Source organism: Tricharina praecox, assembly GCF_024521635.1.
Source record: "Tricharina praecox strain CBS 144465 chromosome Unknown BZA05scaffold_8, whole genome shotgun sequence".
Classification (NCBI taxonomy): Eukaryota; Fungi; Ascomycota; class Pezizomycetes; order Pezizales; family Pyronemataceae; genus Tricharina; species Tricharina praecox.
The window spans coordinates 983,553-1,001,876 of record NW_026250410.1 but is presented as its reverse complement, the minus strand read 5'-3'; the positions used below and the strand labels follow the sequence as shown (position 1 = coordinate 1,001,876).

The 18,324-nt window shown below is 54.2% G+C and overlaps 7 protein-coding genes across 7 annotated transcripts; 2 read left to right on the top strand and 5 right to left on the bottom strand.

The window, feature by feature from the left end:
• Window positions 1–1,075: 1,075 nt before the first annotated feature.
• Window positions 1,076–1,945, top strand: BZA05DRAFT_264490 (uncharacterized protein). Its single transcript, XM_051480168.1, has 2 exons — window positions 1,076–1,153; window positions 1,215–1,945. Exon 2 carries the CDS (start codon window positions 1,281–1,283, stop codon window positions 1,836–1,838), a length of 558 nt encoding a protein of 185 aa, XP_051340903.1. The 5' UTR covers window positions 1,076–1,153; window positions 1,215–1,280; the 3' UTR covers window positions 1,839–1,945.
• A 1,100-nt stretch (window positions 1,946–3,045) lies between these two features.
• Window positions 3,046–5,783, bottom strand: BZA05DRAFT_264462 (uncharacterized protein). The gene is made up of 3 exons (XM_051480167.1): window positions 5,316–5,783; window positions 5,006–5,161; window positions 3,046–4,938 (listed from the first exon to the last, which is right to left on the bottom strand). Exons 1-3 carry the CDS (start codon window positions 5,431–5,433, stop codon window positions 3,080–3,082), a joined length of 2,133 nt encoding a protein of 710 aa, XP_051340902.1. The 5' UTR covers window positions 5,434–5,783; the 3' UTR covers window positions 3,046–3,079.
• A 2,174-nt stretch (window positions 5,784–7,957) lies between these two features.
• Window positions 7,958–9,998, bottom strand: BZA05DRAFT_351616 (methionine aminopeptidase 2-like protein). The gene is made up of 6 exons (XM_051481295.1): window positions 9,814–9,998; window positions 9,621–9,722; window positions 9,103–9,558; window positions 8,475–9,046; window positions 8,333–8,419; window positions 7,958–8,257 (listed from the first exon to the last, which is right to left on the bottom strand). Exons 1-6 carry the CDS (start codon window positions 9,860–9,862, stop codon window positions 8,201–8,203), a joined length of 1,323 nt encoding a protein of 440 aa, XP_051340901.1. The 5' UTR covers window positions 9,863–9,998; the 3' UTR covers window positions 7,958–8,200.
• Window positions 9,999–10,216: 218 nt separating this feature from the next.
• On the bottom strand, window positions 10,217–11,498 carry BZA05DRAFT_264425 (DnaJ domain-containing protein). The gene is made up of 2 exons (XM_051480166.1): window positions 11,135–11,498; window positions 10,217–11,052 (listed from the first exon to the last, which is right to left on the bottom strand). Exons 1-2 carry the CDS (start codon window positions 11,308–11,310, stop codon window positions 10,467–10,469), a joined length of 762 nt encoding a protein of 253 aa, XP_051340900.1. The 5' UTR covers window positions 11,311–11,498; the 3' UTR covers window positions 10,217–10,466.
• A 37-nt stretch (window positions 11,499–11,535) lies between these two features.
• Window positions 11,536–13,195, bottom strand: BZA05DRAFT_394097 (eukaryotic porin/Tom40). Its single transcript, XM_051483297.1, has 6 exons — window positions 12,966–13,195; window positions 12,829–12,862; window positions 12,668–12,759; window positions 12,559–12,589; window positions 11,857–12,485; window positions 11,536–11,799 (listed from the first exon to the last, which is right to left on the bottom strand). The coding sequence occupies exons 1-6, from the start codon at window positions 13,008–13,010 to the stop codon at window positions 11,770–11,772; spliced, it is 861 nt and encodes a 286-aa protein (XP_051340899.1). The 5' UTR covers window positions 13,011–13,195; the 3' UTR covers window positions 11,536–11,769.
• Window positions 13,196–13,881: 686 nt separating this feature from the next.
• On the bottom strand, window positions 13,882–15,235 carry BZA05DRAFT_264267 (uncharacterized protein). Its single transcript, XM_051480165.1, has one exon. It carries the CDS (start codon window positions 14,916–14,918, stop codon window positions 14,067–14,069), a length of 852 nt encoding a protein of 283 aa, XP_051340898.1. The 5' UTR covers window positions 14,919–15,235; the 3' UTR covers window positions 13,882–14,066.
• Window positions 15,236–16,591: 1,356 nt separating this feature from the next.
• On the top strand, window positions 16,592–18,156 carry BZA05DRAFT_335180 (PQ loop repeat-domain-containing protein; the record flags this gene model as incomplete). Its single annotated transcript, XM_051480752.1, has 5 exons — window positions 16,592–16,693; window positions 16,874–16,973; window positions 17,243–17,755; window positions 17,825–17,973; window positions 18,073–18,156. 5 exons carry the CDS (start codon window positions 16,592–16,594, stop codon window positions 18,154–18,156), a joined length of 948 nt encoding a protein of 315 aa, XP_051340897.1.
• Window positions 18,157–18,324: the final 168 nt, after the last annotated feature.

Here is an 18,324-nt window from a genome sequence, read left to right as displayed (position 1 = left end):
GAAGGATGATGGGGATGGATGTGAATAGCGTGGATGAAATGGGTGGATTGTGGATGATTGGGGCGTTGGGAGATGAGAATACGTATGGTGTACTTACACATGATGGATCACTCGCTGGATTGGTCGGATCGAGTGACGTCTGTGATATCTTTAGAGTGGGCAACCAAGAACATTGGACAGTGCGGCCGATGTCGACCTCGAAAGCTGCTACAGATGGAGGATAGGAAGGGAAGGAGGAGAGGGGGAGGGAGCTCGAGAAGGCCAGGGCCAAGGAGCGGATGATAGGTAAGGAGTAGGCATCCGCTGGTGAACATGTGTTGGAGTTCCGCCTCCGGTTTGTCACCAATTTCTCAAGGTAGAAGGATCTGCTATGTAGTCTGTAGATGTCGGGGGATTTGGCTCACTCACCTGTCGGATCAGGTCTTTGTGGACGCAAGTACCTAATGTATGTACCGATCCGGTGGTTGGTCAGATGGATGTGACACTACTGAGTATGTTCCCTGACAAGCGGTATCTGTACGCAGCTGATTCTGGAAGGTCAAAACATCCACTTCTCCGGTTCCTTTGTCCAAAGATATGTTCTTGGATAGTGGTGCGGGAGAAGACCAAACGAGACGGCGCCGGGAGGTTCACTCCAGCCGGGAGTTGGTCTCGGGTCCAGGGACTTTGCGAGGTCCTGTGCGGGAATCTTATGCATGTCTTTCAATGCATCTGCAACGTTGCCCTAAACCCGGGGTAGGTACCCTAAGCCGTGGGCTGCAGTGTTCACAGAATGGGGTTGGGGCATCGTGCCCTCCTGCGAGGCTGTGACGTTGTTTCCCGCACAAACCCCACAAAGAGAGCCGCAGCCCCACCTACCCTTCGTCCCACTCCCTCCGCAAGCCTTTCGGGGTAATCCTAACACACCTTTTCGATGCAACTTCTGCAACATCCAGCCTTCTCCGACATCCCTCCTCCTCCATCATCCCTCCTCCATCATCCCTCCTCTATCACAACCAACTCTCCACCATACACCATTATCCATCCACCCACCCCTCTTCCTCCTCCTCACATTGCCCCACTCATCATCCTCCATCTCCATTGAAAAGGGCCTTCCAGAACTTATCTGGGGGCCGGTTGAGAGCGGCACATTTATGTGGTGATCAAGTCGAAGGTATATCCAGCGCGCTTCCCTCTTACACAAGCAGTTTACTGACATTTTTCCTCCTGTCAAGGCACATCCACCTCCGCAAGCCAGACAACTCTGGTTTTACGGATGTCGACAATACTCCACCCTGGTGATGGTAATGTGTTGTCAAGCGGGACGATCAGATCGTCCAGGACAACAACAGAGACTGGAACATCAACGAGGCCAGACTAGTCCCAAGGGGAAGACGAAGAGTCTCACAACAGACTTCCTCCGCAAACCACCGAAGAAGATTTCTGGAAACCCGGAAGCGCCTCCACCTCCATCGTCATGGACGGCCTGCGGGTCTATCGAGTTGGCACTTGCCACTTGCGACTGCGAAGGCACATCCAGCGGACAAAGTCCGCCTCGGGGTGTTTTCGCGTACTGCGGCATTAGCACCCCGTCGTTTTCGGGTTCTATTCCACTGGAGCACAATCCAAGCTGGCGGCCTCTACGCGTGCATCCTACTACTCGACGCTCGCCTCGCCCTCATCGCAGCGCTGGGCCGGCCGGTCACAGCCGCTTTTCCTTGCAGTTTGTAACTGCACTCCTGGACTCCATAACTGCTGTCCCAGACGCTCAAGATTTCATGATTACACCTTGGTGTGGTTGTAGTTGCTTTTCTTTTTTTTATATAAACTTTTTTTTTTTATTGGCTCCCAGTTTTTGATACGTGGGGCCGAGGGAAGTAAGTAAGAAAGTAAGAAAGTAAGAAAGAAAAAAGAAGGAAGGAAAGATGGGCTTGATGCATCGGGTGGTGTATTGTACATATATAGGTGTTCTGCTCCCAGAGGCAGCCGGGCAGACGCAGATGGGGAGGCTAAACCAGACAGCCCATATCTCGTAAGGGTGGGGAGAGAAGGGGAGGAGGGGAGTATGGTTCCTAGTTCAACGTCCTGAGCTTCTTGGTCTGAGTATGTAGGTGTGTATATCTTGACTGGATATTTCCCGGGCACTGCTGGCCAGTGGCCTCCTGTCTATTGTTCCTTTCCGGCAGAACAGAACTGGTCTTGGGGTGCTTTTTGTACGTAGACAGTATGCATACAAGGGACGAGAGCTCTCCTCGGTCCCCTTGCTATTGTTCCTGGTATCAGCGAGAATAACTTTGAGCTTCTATTTCCAAATGCAGCCAGGAAAGCGCAAAGGGAATCTACTAGTATTATCTGACAGATTTGTGGTCCGAGTCGAGCTGCCAAATCATGGAAGGAGTAGGTATGAGGCTATGCAATTCCAGTCTTATCTTCAGTCAAATATTCTCCATACTTGTACATAACAGCTACCAAGATGTTCACAAAGCAGTCTGTCCTTTTATCCGCATAATATATATTACAAATGTAGCCAGTCTCCCTATTATACTAGTCTACATACTCCACTCTATATTCATCGACAGATACATCTTAGTCTAGGTGGTAATTCTTCCCTTCCTTCCTTCCTTCCTTCCTTCCTTCCTTCCTTCCTTCCTTCCTTTCCCACCCCATAAACCACAATCCCAATCCCTCCCACACAATGAGTACATTAGGTACCTATAACGCAACAAACCCAATCCCAATCCCAATCCCAAGTAAAGCAAAGTAAAGAACGCCAAAGAATGATATCCAGTCCAAAGTGATGCCTCCGGAACGAACGAATGAGTGAATGAATAAATGAAACGAATGAATGAATGATAAAAAACCCCCAGAAAATGAAAGTGATGAAGTCATCCTCAGATGCAACCTCCGGAACACTGCTCACCCGCCCACTCGCCAGTATTTTCTGGCCGTCGCGGCTCGCCCGTCTACCCACCGGGCACACCTCGTCCCCTTCTCGCTGTCGCTCTCCGCGTCTCCCGTTTATTGTGAGCTGAGTGATTACTCAATCGACAATCGCCCCACCACATCCCCTCCGCCCGCAATCTTCGACATGATCCAGGGTTTAGATGTATAAAAGTGCGCAAGCCAGCAGCCCCGGCGCCACGAGCCACCCGCAACCGGGTATCTTCCAAGAAACCTGACCAGCGCTCTCCTTCTCGCTATCCTTTCCGGTGCTGGCGGACTCGTCATTCTCCAAGAACGTATCCTCGGGCTCGATGGGGTCATAATCGACACAATCCACCGCCTTGCCATCGGAGCCCCAGGCAACCTCGCGGGTTTTCTTCCACACGGCGGATATATCGCCAAACATGGTTTTATCAACAAAAAACCGGTTGCACGCCGGGGTGTAGACGAATTGCAGCGGAAGGCGGTTGCCCTCGCGGAACTTGTTCTCCGAGTTGACATTGACGTTCTTGATGCGCACCGGCAGCGTCTGGAGGAGCCATGTGCTCTGGTCACCGGCGGCTTCGAGGACCGTGTCGTCGTCTTGTGCGCGCTCGAGGAAGCCGCGGACGTTGTCGTAGCGCAGGACTTTGCCGCCTTTGGTGCCGCCGACTGGTTGCATCGGTGTCGACGCATTTGCGCGGCCGCCGTATGCGAAGGCGCGGACGCCCTGGTTGCGGAGAGACTCGACGATCGAGTGGCACGCGGATGCGCAGTGCGAGTTGGAGATTATGGCGATGTTCTCGGCGCTAAATGGCTGCTCGTTGGAGGCGGCCGCGACTTCGAGGTTGTAGTTGACCTCGCCAAACTGCTCGTAGTCCTGCTTCCAGGTCTTGCTGTAGTATTCGTTGTCTTTCCGCACCGGTCCGAGGAAGTCCGCCATGTCGGCAAAGTCTTTCATCCCGGTGTCTTTGTACATCTCGTACTCCTTTCCACCGTTGATGGCGTGCATGTACGCCCATGTCACGGGGGAGTAGTGCATGTTCACCGGCGGAAAGTCCTCCTTGGAGGGGAAGAGCTGTTTGAGGAAATCGTATGGAAGGATCGCCTTGCCACCGCTGTTGTTGGACACATCGATGATGAGACGTTTGTAGCCAGACTTCTTCCAGGACGCGACCTGATCCTTGAGGAATTCCGACATCGCGTGGACAAAGTCATCGGCCGATAAATCCTCCTGATCAAAAGTACGGATTGCGAGAACGACCGCCTCTTTGTCGTCGGGCACCGAAAAAGTCGCCATAGCATACTCACTGGAATGATTCAACGGTGTCGGATACCCATCCGGACGGTACTTCTCGTCGTCCGTCTGCCGAACAACCAGGTCCAGATCATCCGCCTGTTCATCGTCAACTGCCGCTGAGCCCGAATTGCCGATTTCCGTCTCGCTGAGGAAGCATAGGTCGATAAGACTCTGAGTATCGTTGAACAGCAATTCCCCGTCCTTGTACATACTCGTGGTCAGCTGCAACGTAAACTCGACTTTCGTGTCGGTGCCATTCTCCCAGGTGATTGTCAGGTCCTCCCCATTCCACATGTTGCGTCTGGCGAACCGACCCCTGAAGGTCCCTTCGGGGAAGCCGTACATCATCTCATTGTACCTAGCATCGGGATCCACCCAATCCAGAGATTCGGGTGAATTCCTTATGAAATCCGTCAAGTATTCCTGTGGCTCCTTTCCGTTGATCTTCTTGATCTTAGCCCCCAGCCGCGGCTCCTCCCACTGCGCTGCGGCGAAGTTCTTGATGACATGGTAGATCTCTGGGGTACCGTCGCCGGAAGCAATCGAGGCGATGGGAAACTCGTGGACGTATATGAAGCCGTGAGAACACACCGTCTCGTAGTCTGTATGGCCGTCTCGGAACATCTGAAACATCCGAACGACATCGTAGTCGAACGACCAATTATTCTCGTACGAGCCGCTCTTGATGTTGGATTCGATCTCGCTCAGAGTCTCATTGAGGTTGAAAGGTTCCAGTTCTAGGGCCCAAATGTCAGACAATTCCTCCTACCACATGCATAACCCTCATGGGGGAATATATCGTACCAAGCTCCGAGACAGGCGGATCGACCAGGTAAGGTGCATAAGTATCCAACCCAAGGAACATGCGAAGATAATGCAACGTCCGTGTCGCCTTGTCTTCATCGAAGGGCACGCTTTGGATACACCGACGAAACAGGTTCGCATCAAGACCAGTAACTCCTACAACAAGCACAGCAGATATATTAGCCCAACCCCGTTATAGTGACAGCCCCGCAATATCTACAACTGCCTCCCCTCCCCCCCTCCCCTGCGGTACAATCTATTCATGCAGCACACGATCGATAGACGAAGGGAAGAGCTATATGCCACTTACTGTTGCCCCTGGTTTCCGCGAACTCCGCACACGGATCGCTCTGCGATAACACCGTGACGGGTAGTAGCGCCGACACGGCAATGGCTGCCGTGAAGCCTGTAGATGTCGAGAACCACATACTCTATGGTCGACTAGAGGATTCGGGAGGGACAATGGGAAGTTTACTCTAAGAAGGAAGGAAAGAAGGAAAGAGAAGCGGAAGGAGGAGAACGAGGAGGAGGACGTTTCAAACAATGAGAAGCGGTAAAGAAATGTCAACCCCGGGAAAGAAAGCAAGGCCCTGTTTGTCCTTCTATATGTGGCGTCTGGAATTCGCGAGACGAAACAAAGGTGTGTGTGTATTGAAAAGGACTGGAAGAAAATGCTATGATAAGGAAAGGAATCCGGCTAAACGCTGAACAATGACCGCTGACCGCTGACCGTTGGACGCTGAACTGATCCGGGACGGCGGGGGAAATAGGCAGTTATAGTACCATAAGAGCAGGAGGATGGGGAGCCCATGTCTCTGAGCTCTGGTGTCGAGGATGGCAGCTCGGTTATTTAGTAATCCGCTAACAAGCGGCAGTGATTTCCAGTCGAACCCCCTATGTAACTAACACGAACAGGCTGCATTCCCTTGCTGCTGGAAGGAGGAGAGTTGTGTAACGAACGGGTGTTTTTGCTTCCAGAGTGAGATCGACAGGGGACAGACGTAACTTACTATTTAGCACATGGTGGGATTCCATCCCTTGTTCCAGCGGAATTCGGCTGAAGAAAATCCTCGCAAGTTCGCAACGCTCGCACACACCCGAAAGTGAGGATTTCTAGCTAACTGGGGGACTATCCCGTGCCGTCAAATCTCCACGCGGTCCATTTGTGGGGAAGAACAGCAAATCGGCGTGGAGGATTGAGATTGTGGTTCCCGAAAACCCTATCCAATCTCCAAAGCAAGGTTGGTGAGCAAAGCTCGGTAGCTACCGTACTCTGTAGTATACCTGGTACTGTATTCCACGGTCTTCTCGGGCACCACGGGCGGCAAGCGGTAGATAACTATCCTAACCTTCCCGCCGCCGTCTGATATGCAGTAAAGCGGGGAGAGGCGGGCGGCAGAGTGGGTCCGTCCATTCGTTGCCACCCCGCTCCTGGTGCCTGAGACTTTCCCAAACCGCACGGTCATCACCAACCTGCATGCTTATCCGCCGTGGCGTTCTGAACATCTACTGCAGAACGCGTCAGCCAGGGAAAAAAGATAGAAAACAAGAGAGAAGAGTTTTTCAGCCCCCAAACGGAGTACAGTACTCTGAAACTCGGAATGTGGGTTTTGCGCACCGATCGACTTTTTCTAGAAGGAGAATCGAAGTGCGGACCGAATACCTGGCTTGGCGGATGACGAGATGTACTGGTAACCATGGGGCGCATCATGAGTCGTCACTTAGTTAGGGGCGGTCAAATCCTTGCATGTGGAAGTCGTCGGCAGGCAACATCGACGGTTTGTATGCAAGGCCGCCATAACTCCGGGTAACAGTACCAGGAGTAGGTGGCCGGTTCCGGACCGATGGAATTGCCAGTTCAGGGCCTGCTTGGACAAAGACGACGGATTGTCCTGGGGTTCTCCGAGCCTTGGATCTTCGGCCCCGGGTCTCCAGTCTCCAGTCTCCAGTCTCCAGTCTCCAGATTTCCGGTTTCATAGGTACCGTACTCCAGCCGTAGAGGAGTGATAATATATGATCCAAAGTGGCAACCCTTCCATTGCCCCGATTCACTCACTGGACACTCGACAGCTCCACCAGCATAGAACAAAGATGAAACTCGGCCGCCGAAAAATCGATCCGAAAGGTGAATTGAAATTAGTGGTTCCTGAGTCCGAACTTTAGAGCGACGGTCGAGTGCTGCTATGTAGCAGTGAAGCTTGTGCTCTATTAGCAGGAGGGAAGGAAAAGCATTGCCCCCCTATAGGTACTTAGACATATAACGTAATGGCTACTGCCCGGTTACCTAGGGGTGAAGGTTGTTTCTCCATGTACTCGAGAGGTCTAGATGGCTACGAAATATATGCTGCATCACAAATATCACTCGGCGCGTATCATTTTTCTCATGTCCACCCAAGTCGTCGTCGTCGTCGTCGTAGCAATGGACAGGGCGGCGAGTTCTCCGCTTCGATCGTGCGTGTTCCACCCAGGTAAGTGCGCACCGCCAATGCGCAGACTTGTCACTTTCAGCCCTGTGCCCTGCGTTGGGTGCGTCCACCGCAGACGAGACCCCGGGAAAGGAGCGCGTCAACCAGGTGAAAGGAGTGTGGCTGCTGGCACTCTTCGTGAATGTATTGATTGGGGTTGACAGCCATTAGATGGATGAATGTGGGTGATGGTATATGTAGAGCTAGGAGGTGGAAAGCTGGAACGTATGACACAGAGGAGTAGAGATGGCATATATTCTGATATACAAATCACAGTATTCCGACTCCAGGGACGGTTCACCTACATACATCACCCGTATACACCTCACCGCCTCCCTCGCGGACTATGGATCACTGAGTGACCCACTGCACCCATCCTCCAATATCTCCCCTCACGAGACGATAAACCGCACGTGTAACAAGTACTAAGCAACAAGTAGGCAGTAAATACGTAGGTAAGTAAGCATAATTACAGCCCTGCGCATTCCCCAACCTCAGCCCAACCTCAGCCCAACCTCAGCCCAACCTCAGCCCAACCTCCGCCCAGCCAAGCCCATCCAGCCAAGCCCATCCATCCATCCATTGTGCACCGCAAATTTTTCAGATTCGTACTCCAGCCATCCAGCCAGCCATCCACTCAAAAACAAAGGAGAATAAACGATCGCTTTTTTATGTAGGTAGTATGTACCAGTCCATCCATCCAACCAGTCCAACCAGTCCATCCACCCACCTAATAGTCGTCACCTCGGCTGACAACTTCCTTGCATGTGGGACGGAGGATGATGGTCTATATGTAACCACATGTCAGAACAGAAATAAGATGAGGGGGATAGGGATAGGGACGGGAGTGGGGACGACGTACGTGTTCGTACTGTGCAGTGTAGGATCCCTTGATATCGACCAGTGGGGGGTATGCCTCGACGATTCCGCTCTGGACGAGGTTGTTTAACTGCAGCATCACAGGTTAGCAGGAGTTGGATGCGACCAGTGGAGGGCAAGCTCACTCCGAGAAGATATTTATCCTGTCCTATGCGGTCGAGATACCGCCTACAGAACGGCAGGGTGCCAAAGTTCTTGTTGATGACCTTGAGGAGATTCTTCGCCGAGGACAGCCTCAACGCCACATTCGGCGCATCCATGTTCTTGGCGTAGTGCGAGACCTCGCCATCGTCGTGGACATAGCCCTTTCCTGTGCTGCCGAAGGTCTCGATAGCGAAGGTCTCGCCCTCCTCCATCTTGGTGGTATCGGTGCTCTTGACGATGGGCACGCTCTTGCCGCCGTGGATCTGGAACTGGTGGATGTCGTGGCCGTTGAGGTTGCGGATCGACTTGACCGGGTACATCTGCCCGGCAATCTCGACCTCGTAGCTCTCCATCACCTCCTGGATCTGCTCGCCGATGTCGCACATCCGCACGTCGATGCCGGCCGCTTTGACTCCAGTGTTGGTCGCATCCTTGACGGCCGCTAGTAATGGGTCGTACACGGGGTCGAACGAGACGGTGAAGGCACTGTCGAGGATGCGGCCGTTGACGTGCACGCCGAAGTCAACCTTCATGACATCCTCGTAATTCAGGACTGCAGTTCCATCGGTCAGTTGTCGGCCAGAATGGACAGGTGCAACCACAACGTACCCATCTTGTTTCCCGCATTAGGAGTATAATGCGCGGCACAGTTATTCAGACTGAGGCCACAGGGGAAGCCCATTCCACCGAGGAGCGAGTCGCCCTCGGTGAGGCCATCATGACCGGTGAGCGCTCTAACAGAATCCTCGATGCCCTCTGCGATCTGCGTCAGGGTCATTCCGGGCTTGATCTCCTTCTTTGCCCACTTGCGCACCTGGCGGTGGATCTCGGCGCCCTTGCGGTACTCGGCCAGGAAGTCGTTGTTCATGCGGTCCAGGTGGCGCTTCTCCTCGTCCGTCGTCCGCTTCAGGTTGTCGCCGGCGTACTCGCATTCCTCGCCGATCGGGTACACGCCCTGCGGGAACAGCTGGTCGACCGGAACCCGCGGTGGGTCGCTCTGCACGCTCGCTGAGCCAGACGCCTTCTTCTTCTTGGGCTTCTTCTTCTTCTTCTTCTTTTTGGCCGCTGCAGGGGGTGGATCATCAGTACCGTACCGTCCACAATTTGAGCGCGGGGGGATCGCTTACTAGCATCGCCAGCGGCAGCGCTGTCCTCCTCGTCAGCGGACTCGTCCTCCGCAGCAGCAGCAGCGTTCTCGTGTTTCTGTGCATCGGTGCCACCGTTCTGCACTACATCCAGCCCGCAGCGAGCGGGTGTTAGCTGTCGTACTCCACACCCCACCCCTCTCACGTGTATTCCCATTGTAGGTGTCACACATACACTTCACCTCCTCCATCTGCGCAGCAACATCGTCGACCTTTTCCGCCATTGCGAGCGTAGTATAGTGTCGTGTAGTTTCGTGTAGTGTTGTGGGGAATCGATCGTGGCTAGTAATGAGTTGTCCGCTCGCTCGTGGTTGGAGTTGAGGTGGGGCAAAAATTGAGGTGTTGTGGCTCCGCACTGAGTCCTACCGACTCACATGGATTCTATTTGCACCGACCCACCACCTACCGTTGCTATGCGCGCCGCGCGGTACGATGGTTAACTAACTAGCGCAAAGTGTGGCTGCTGCTGCTGCAGTGCTGCGCCGACGTCATGGGTTCTTTACATTGCGAGAACCAGTCGGTTGGTCAGTATAAGCATTTGTGCAGCTAATTTATTCATGATTATGGTACGACAGTCTATCGAACTCATCGTTCTTTATTCCAGACAATCTCTCTCCACGGAAGTATGGCTTTGGTAGATAGCAATCATACTGGTGATGGGGAGAAGTGTTTGTATAGTATCAGTTAGCTCACCCCGCAAATACGGCATTGGGGCGGATAGCATAGATACTTGCAGTCGACCTTGTAAAACTCAACTTCTAAACACACATTTCCCATATACACCTCTAGGTATAGACCATCTTATCATATATCGTACAACACACTCACTCACTTCCTCTCCTCCCTCCCGCCGCCGTGAAAAGCCTTCGTCCCACTCCAAACCGTAAATGCCAAAATCCCCGTAACAGCAACGATGGGCACAATAACGCCAGGATCATACCCATCACCACCCGTCTGCCTCCTTCGATTCCTCCGCTCCTCATGCGCCTCATGCATCCTCTGCTTCTCCTTGACATCAAAGCCCCTAACCTCTCCCTCCCCGCCGTTAACGCCCATGCCGCCCCCCATGCCGCCTCCCACCCCACCAACCCCTCCCCCCTCCTTCCTCACCGCCGACCCCCTAAACGCCCCTGGCCCCGCGCCCGCCACCGCATTACGGTAATAACTCTGCACCGGCCCCCTCGGCGCGGGTCCGCGACGGGAGAGCCCTGTCGCTGGTCTCGCACCTCCGACCGTGGGCCGATGTCCGCGTGCGCGCAGGAGCTCGCGGTCGTAGCGCTGCCGCTGCAATGGGTCGCGCAAAACTTGGTATGCCCCCGAGATCTCGAGGAATTTCTTCTTGTCACCACTGCTGCCGCCACCGCGGAGGTGCAGTCGGTCTGGGTGGTGCGATTTCGAGAGTTCGTAGAAACGTCTGGGTGGGGTTAGTACCGCTACTGGATGGGAAAGATGGGGGGGTGGGGGAGGGGGAGGGGCGGGAGGGGTGGGATACGGACTTTTTGATATCTGCGCGCGTGGCGGTCTCGTGGAGCTGGAGGGTTTCGTAGTGGGATGGTGGGTCGGCGGCGACGGCGGCGGTGGGGTGCGATGTGTGGAATTGCTGGTGGCGGGGGAGGAGGAAGAGGGAGCGGCCGAGGCTGAGGCCTAAGGTGAATTGCGGGCGTGAGAGCATGTCATCCCGGAATGTTGCTTTGCTGGGCGGTTGAGGAGTGTGTAGGCGTGTAGGTTAGAGGAGGCGTGATAGCGATGATAGAGGTAGAGGCACTCTATGTACAATACATACTATGCTTGTGGCGCACATACATATTACGTCAGGACACGAGTGCCTTGGCATCTACCATCATTGTCCGATGACGTTGGACGGGTGCGTTTTGTTTATGTACTTCTCTGTCCGTCTGGCTGAATCCCGAAAATCGACCGGCCTTGGTAGGCGCAGTCACTCGATTCGTTTTCGTTTTCGGTGCACGTATGGCGTAATATGGATTTACTTCTACCCTACAGCACCTCCATTGAAAAAGAAAAAAATAGCCCGCCCTTCTCTACTTCCTATTCATTCTCCCTGATGAAACCATATGGGTTCCAAAGTAACGTACAGAAATCGTAAGATATCATCTTCCCGCTTTATAAACATTTACGACTCGAAGACAAAGTTAAGACCGACCTGATATATAGCTCGTTAGTCTCCATCCGTAACCCTGCGGGAACTACAGTAACTCACCTTGTGGGCAGGCTCGGCCAATCGCTGAGTGTCAATGGAGGCACCGAGACCGAGAGTGACACCGGGACGGAGGAGCTGGCTGTAAGCCAGAGCGGCGATACCCTGGTTGTTGATCTTGGCCTTGACGAAAGCGTTGGGGTCGAGCTTGTACTTGCTGGCGATCTCGAGACCGACACCGCTGGTGGAACCGCTCTTGGCGTCCCAGGTGGCCTTAGCACCAGCCTCAACCTGAGCGTTGACACGGTGGTAGTAAGAGGCAGCAAAGATGTTCAGGCTGTTGGTAGCGGTGATCGCAGCGGTGTACTCGGGGACGCTGTAACCGACGGCAGCGGAGTACTTAGTGATCTTTCCTCCTTCGACGTCGTAGCCAACCTCGGCACCGGCAAGGAAGCCATCGTGTCCGACAACGGCATCACCGTTGAAGGAGGGGCCCCTCAGCAGGTCGAAGAAGGCGCGTGCGTGGAAGAGGGGCTGGCGGAAGTGGAGGTTGAGCTTGGCGCCCTTACCCTTGGTGGCAGGGAGGAACTGAGTGAGAACCTCAGCCTTGAGGCCGTTGGCGATGGTGTTGTCAAGCTCGATCTTGGTGTCGAGAGCGTTCAAGGTGGTCCACGCCTGGGTCAGGGTCAAGCCTACAAGAATGTCAGACACCGCGCTTTGTCTTGTACATCGGAATAGAACGATGATGATGATGGGGGAAGCTACCAGTAGGCTTGTCGGTGTACTTGGCCTCGATCTATGCTTACACGCTGGTCGTCAGGAACCTGCCTACGTTCGCGTGGGGAGGAAGGGGGTAATTTTTGGAATACGGTACCTGGCCAGCAATGGCACCAGACTTGTGGTCGCTCTTTCCCTTGACGGTGAAAGCAACACCGTTGGGAGCCTTCGACTTAACCTCGAGGTTGGCTGCGGCGTTGGTTAACTTTAAATTCAAACCTCCACATTTGAGTCTGTAGGATAGGACTTGTAACGAACCCGAGGCGGTGTGGTAGAAGTCCCTCGTCAAGAGCTTTTTTCGCGTGGGAAAAAAATCAGCATACTGTCGTAGCACACATACGCACTCTCACACACAGCAAAAGCAGCAGGTGAGGTGGATTTCGTAAACGACGTACATCATTGGACGACTTCGCGATGTCAGAGAAAGCTGGGGGAGCCATTGCGGATGATTTTGAGATTGTGGAGAAGGAGATGCTGAGCTGTGTTGCGGGGCGGGGGAATAGTGGGCTGGGAGGAAGCGGTGAAGATGGATCTAGTGGTGGTGAAAGACCGAAGAAGGCCGAGAGGCAGGGAGGAATCGGATCGCACCAGCCGCAAAGTCTAGCAAGCCGTTTTCAGGGTTCAGGGCATCGGGAAACGCCAAACGACAGGCAGAATTGAATCCGCCCGTTCTGTCTGATGCAATCCTGCGTAAAATAGCGAACAGACTATTGGGTGCATGCGAATATTTTGCAGCCAACCGCGGTAAATGGGTTTCTGTAGCTCGTATACGAATTGGTCACCGATTTTTCGCAGCATCACGAAAGCACAAACCGAGTGAGGGCTTCACTCGGAGTGGGAGGATGGGGGAGGGGCATAAACGTGGTCCGCTTAGCTGAGGTCGTTGGTTGGCAGTAACTAACCCAATCGCAGGAACGCTTTGTTCTGTATGTGCCCCTTTCAAACAATCGAATATCAACAGCATCATTCCTGCTACTACCACCACCATCACAGCCGTTATCTACATTCAATGCTCACCATCTATCCTTCGCGCACGCAAGTAAGCACTTGATGCAAAAAGATCACCAATACATAAGATGTAGTATTCTGAGATACATTTGCGGCCACACAATCATTAGGCAGTAAGTGCCACCTTGGTTCTCGTTGTCGTTGACGCTCCAAAGCCACCCTATAAAAATGTACGCTCCCCGAAAAAGGAAAAGGAAGCCAAAGTGGAAAGAGAAATTGGGAATGAAGTTGAGGCTAAAAGATGAAAGATGACATATGGTAGATCACTCGATTATAGCGGAATCAGACAACTGTCTGGAAACAGCACGTACAGAAGGTCGACGTTGAAGCCGACAATGGGTATCAATAAGGTAAATAAGAGGGACAAAATACAGAATGGGTTGTAGCCATCATCGAAAGAAAGAAAGAAAAAAGCAAGAAGGTGATGGAATGAAAATGCCCGAAAACCAACACCCGGTCACAAATAAAGAATGGCATCCGACCCCGAACTAGAAGTTTGCCGCGGTGTTGACTTGTCCGGGTGGCTTGTGGTATTGATCGAGGGTAGCCTGGAAGGGTGACGCCTCTGGGCTAGTGCTATGCATCTCCCGTCCTGACGACCCCGCCAAAGGCGACCCGTTTCTCCGCATCAAGTCATCTTCATCGACGGGGTTGGTGTTTCGCTTCCTCAACCGCCAGAAGACGAACGCCAACCCGCCCAACAAAACAGCACCTCCAATACCGACAACCACTCCGATAACAACATTCTTCTGGGTGGTACTGAGACCGCTGGACCCACCGCTATCGCTGCCCCCGGCAGTCCCGGGCGTAGCGGTGCCGGAACCGGATGCTGACGCTGCCGGATCCACGGTGGGAGTGACCATATCGACGGCCGTGGTGGTGACCGTGGACGTGACATCTGCATTTCCGACGCGAGTGACGATGACGGTAGTGCGAACCCTTGTGGTGGGACTCGGTGTGGCGACAACAGTGGGGCGGGTGCTAGTAGTGGCGGTGGTTTCTGGCGGGTTGTCCGGAGTGGATGGTTGGGCGGTTGTATTGTCGGTGCCACCGTCCGTCGGAGTAGTGTTCTCGGTCGTCTCCGGGGGCTGCGTCGTCGTCGTCGGGGCCGTAGTAGTAGGGGTGGTTTCCGGGTCGGCTGTCGTCGGATCCGACGAAGTCGAAGGAAGAAGGGTGACCGAGGGGACCGTTGTCGGCGTGGAGTTGGATGTGGCGTTACTGTCCTGTCGCCTCTCGACGACGATTTCGTGGTTTTCCATGTCGTCCTCCAAAGCTGCCACATAGGTCACGGACATGCAGAGCAGCAGCGACGCAACAAGGAATGAGCGTGTTATCCTCATGTTGAAGGCCGATGCTTATCGAAAGTGTGAACCGGTTGAAAGAGCGAGCGACGAGCTGTGATGCGCCCTTTGCTTTTTCTTTTTTTTTCTTTCCCGCGCGGATGTCGAATTGCCGAGTCGGAAGTCCTTTATTGACGGTAGCGAATATTGTTTTTCTGAAGGAGCGAGAGAACAACGAGCGCAGGTTTTACGCAATAAAATACGGAAGCCTCAAACGAGCGACGGCGACGGCGACGGGGTCGAGGTGAATCGAACGAAGGGGATGGATGATATGCGGATGCGCGACTCGCAGTTGAAGTGGCGCTGTTCGGAAGGCTCGGATTGGCCAGAGAGGGGCTGGCGACAGATGCTGTTTTTGATGGTCGATCGTGGTTGGCTACAAGCGGCGGCAAGCGAAGGTGAGGTGAATGGATGTGGTTGTGGTAGTTGTGGTTGTGGTGGTGGTGAGTATGAGTTGGGGAGTGGTTGGTGGTGGAAGTGATGGCGTAGCACACAGCAAGAACGGAACGGAGTAGAGCAGGTAATAGAAGAGCAGCTCCTTCCCTCGCCTTCTACCACTATAACTGGAAGAAAGTACCCGTATCTACCTGCTTGCCCAGGTATATCTGCGATCCCTCGCAGCAAGCAGAACAAAATGAACTCGAGCGTTGCAGGGACCAAACAAGCGTGCGCTGTGCGTTGCTCCCTGAGTCCTCACCCCCTCCTTGCCTCCTTACTTCCTTCCCTGAGCCAGTCGAAACTCCGACCCCAGCTTTCCTGGACGGCTTGTCATTTTGGTGTTAGATACGTGCGATTCTGATTCGTCACGGAGCCTAGGTGCTAGTAGAGTAGAGTGGCCGGAAGGCGCGGAAAACACAGACTCCGAGCAGAGAGAGATGTCACCTTCCGAAACAGCCGGCGGTGGTGGGCCGTGAGGATACCAAGAAGAGGTCCCTGAAGCGGTGGCGGTGATCCTGTGTCCATCGACGACGCTAAGCGAAACGCCTCGCAAGGACCAGCGCCGATTTCATGTCGACGATGACGACTTCAAGCCTCAAGCTTCAGCCTTCAGCCTTCCGCTTTCCGCCCTCCGCCGTCAAGCCTTGCCCTTCTGCAGAGGCATATGTACCGGTAGTCTGTCCGCAACCATACGAACCCGTCAAGCACTGCGGAAACCGTGGAATTGGAAGCACACCTCGGACAATCATAACCGCACTCTACGCGTATCGTCCGTCGGCAACCGCAGTCCCATACATACCGAGTGCATATCGACCACTGTTACTGCCAAGTTTCTTGGTGCTGCCCTTAAGCTGTCACCAGACCCCATGATTGAAAGAACTGCAGATCCGATACAAATTGATAAACCAGAGAATCAGGATGCAGCAATTCATTGTCGTCCGCTTACGATGCTCTATCTTGCTCTTGTAGAGACCGCACAAAGCAGGGCCTACAGCGATAGTTACCGTCATGCGCAGCGGCGAGATCCGTAACGGCCGCCCCCAGCCCATCCCACCCCCCAGCCCGCCTGCGAAAAAAATGCCAAAAAAAAGAAAGCAAAAAAGGTCATCTTTGGTCCCCCAACAGAGATTTCTGTTTCGAGCGGTACCAGACTTCAAACTCCCCATCCGTCGACGTCCAGAGACCGTTGTGTCCCGTTCCTGGCCATGGCGACCTACTCCCTTGTTTCCTCCTTCATGATCAGCCACAACAGCAGTGCCGCTGTGGACGTGAGTCTCCGCGAAGCTCTATCCGGCATCGCGGGCTCCATCTCTCTCGTGTCCTGGATTGTCCTGCTCGTACGTACTTCACATCGAAGCCCGAAATCTTCGCCATCGTTTCGTCTGCTCTACTTTCCACTCTACATTCCACTCCATCCCATCCAGTCGTCGCGTGCGAAATCCTCCCCCGGGCAATCAAACGAAATAATAATAATAACAATCGGCAAACTGACATCCTCGTTCGTGCGTTGCTCGTAGCTACCGCAACTCATCGAGAACTACAAGAACGGCCGTGCAGATGCCCTCTCGATGGTCTTCCTGTCCGCTTGGTTCGTGGGTGACCTGACGAATCTGATCGGTATGTGTGTTCCTGCATCCGTCGCGCGCGTGAGGGAACGGAAACGTTGGCGTGTCGTGTTATGTGCGTGATGCATTCAGTGGCGGCGGAGGCCACCGCCGCCGCACACCGCCGCCGCGTGCGGGAACACGCACGGACGGAAGGGATCCACGCCAGCATGTGTGTGCAACACATCGCCGCCCAGACGAGAGCCTTCCTTCAAAACTCGTAGTATTTACTGTATCTATGGCCGTGATTTGCTCACCGTTGTTTTTTTCTGTCGCGTGCAGGTGCCCTATGGGGCGGTCTCCTCCCGACCGTTATCGCAATCGCCGTTTACTTCTGCTTCGCCGATGTGCTGCTCATGGGGCAGACGATCTACTACAACCGCATCGCAGCGGAGGAGAAAGGCGGCGCGCGGCGCCGCAGCAGCGTCTTCAGCAACGACCCGTCGCAGCCCTTGATCGCGGCGCGCGACCGCCGGCGCAGCTCCGTCGCGTCCCGTCGCAGCAGCAGCAGGCGCGGCTCGCTGGAGGCCGCTATCCTCACCGAGGATGAGAACTCCTACCCCGCTGTCGCCCGCAATGCCCTCTCGATCCTGGGCGTGGTCGCCGCGGGCGCCCTGGGATGGGGGTTTGCCTGGTGGTCGGGCGCGTGGAAGGTCCAGGACGGCGGGAATTCTGCTGGCGGCGAGGATAATATGCCCGTGGGCGCTGAGATCTTGGGATATATCAGTGCCGTGCTGTACCTCACCGCGCGCATCCCCCAGATCATACGTAACTACCAGAAGAAGTCTTGCGAAGGTCAGTCGTCATATGGTCGTTCGGTCGCATAGCTACATCCCATGCTAACGGATGGATGGATGGCTACAGGTCTTTCGCTCCTCTTCTTCCTCCTGTCGCTCCTGGGAAACCTCACATACGGCGCCGGAATCCTTCTGCACTCGTCCGAGCGGACGTATGTCATGGACAACCTCCCCTGGCTGATGGGCAGTCTCGGAACCATGGCCGAAGACGTTATCGTAAGACTCCTTCCCTCCCTCCTTCTTTCCTTCCCTCCATCTTTCCTTCCCTCCTTCCCTTGCCTCGACCAAACCGAACCGAAGCTCACGCTGCTCCAGATCTTTGTGCAGTTCCACATGTACGCGGACTCCTCCTCGTCCCCTGCGGTCTTCGACGACGAAGAAGACCGCATGGTGGGTTGAGAGGTTTAGACCACCCAGTTCGTTCCTTCCTGGGTGGCCGCGTGTACATCTCCCCCACCACGTACGTACGAGGTAGATATCGTACATACCGTGGAGTGTTTCAACATACGTAAGGTACCGTGCCAGTTGCTAGAGGAGTAGAGTGCTTAGATATAGTTCCGTAATTTT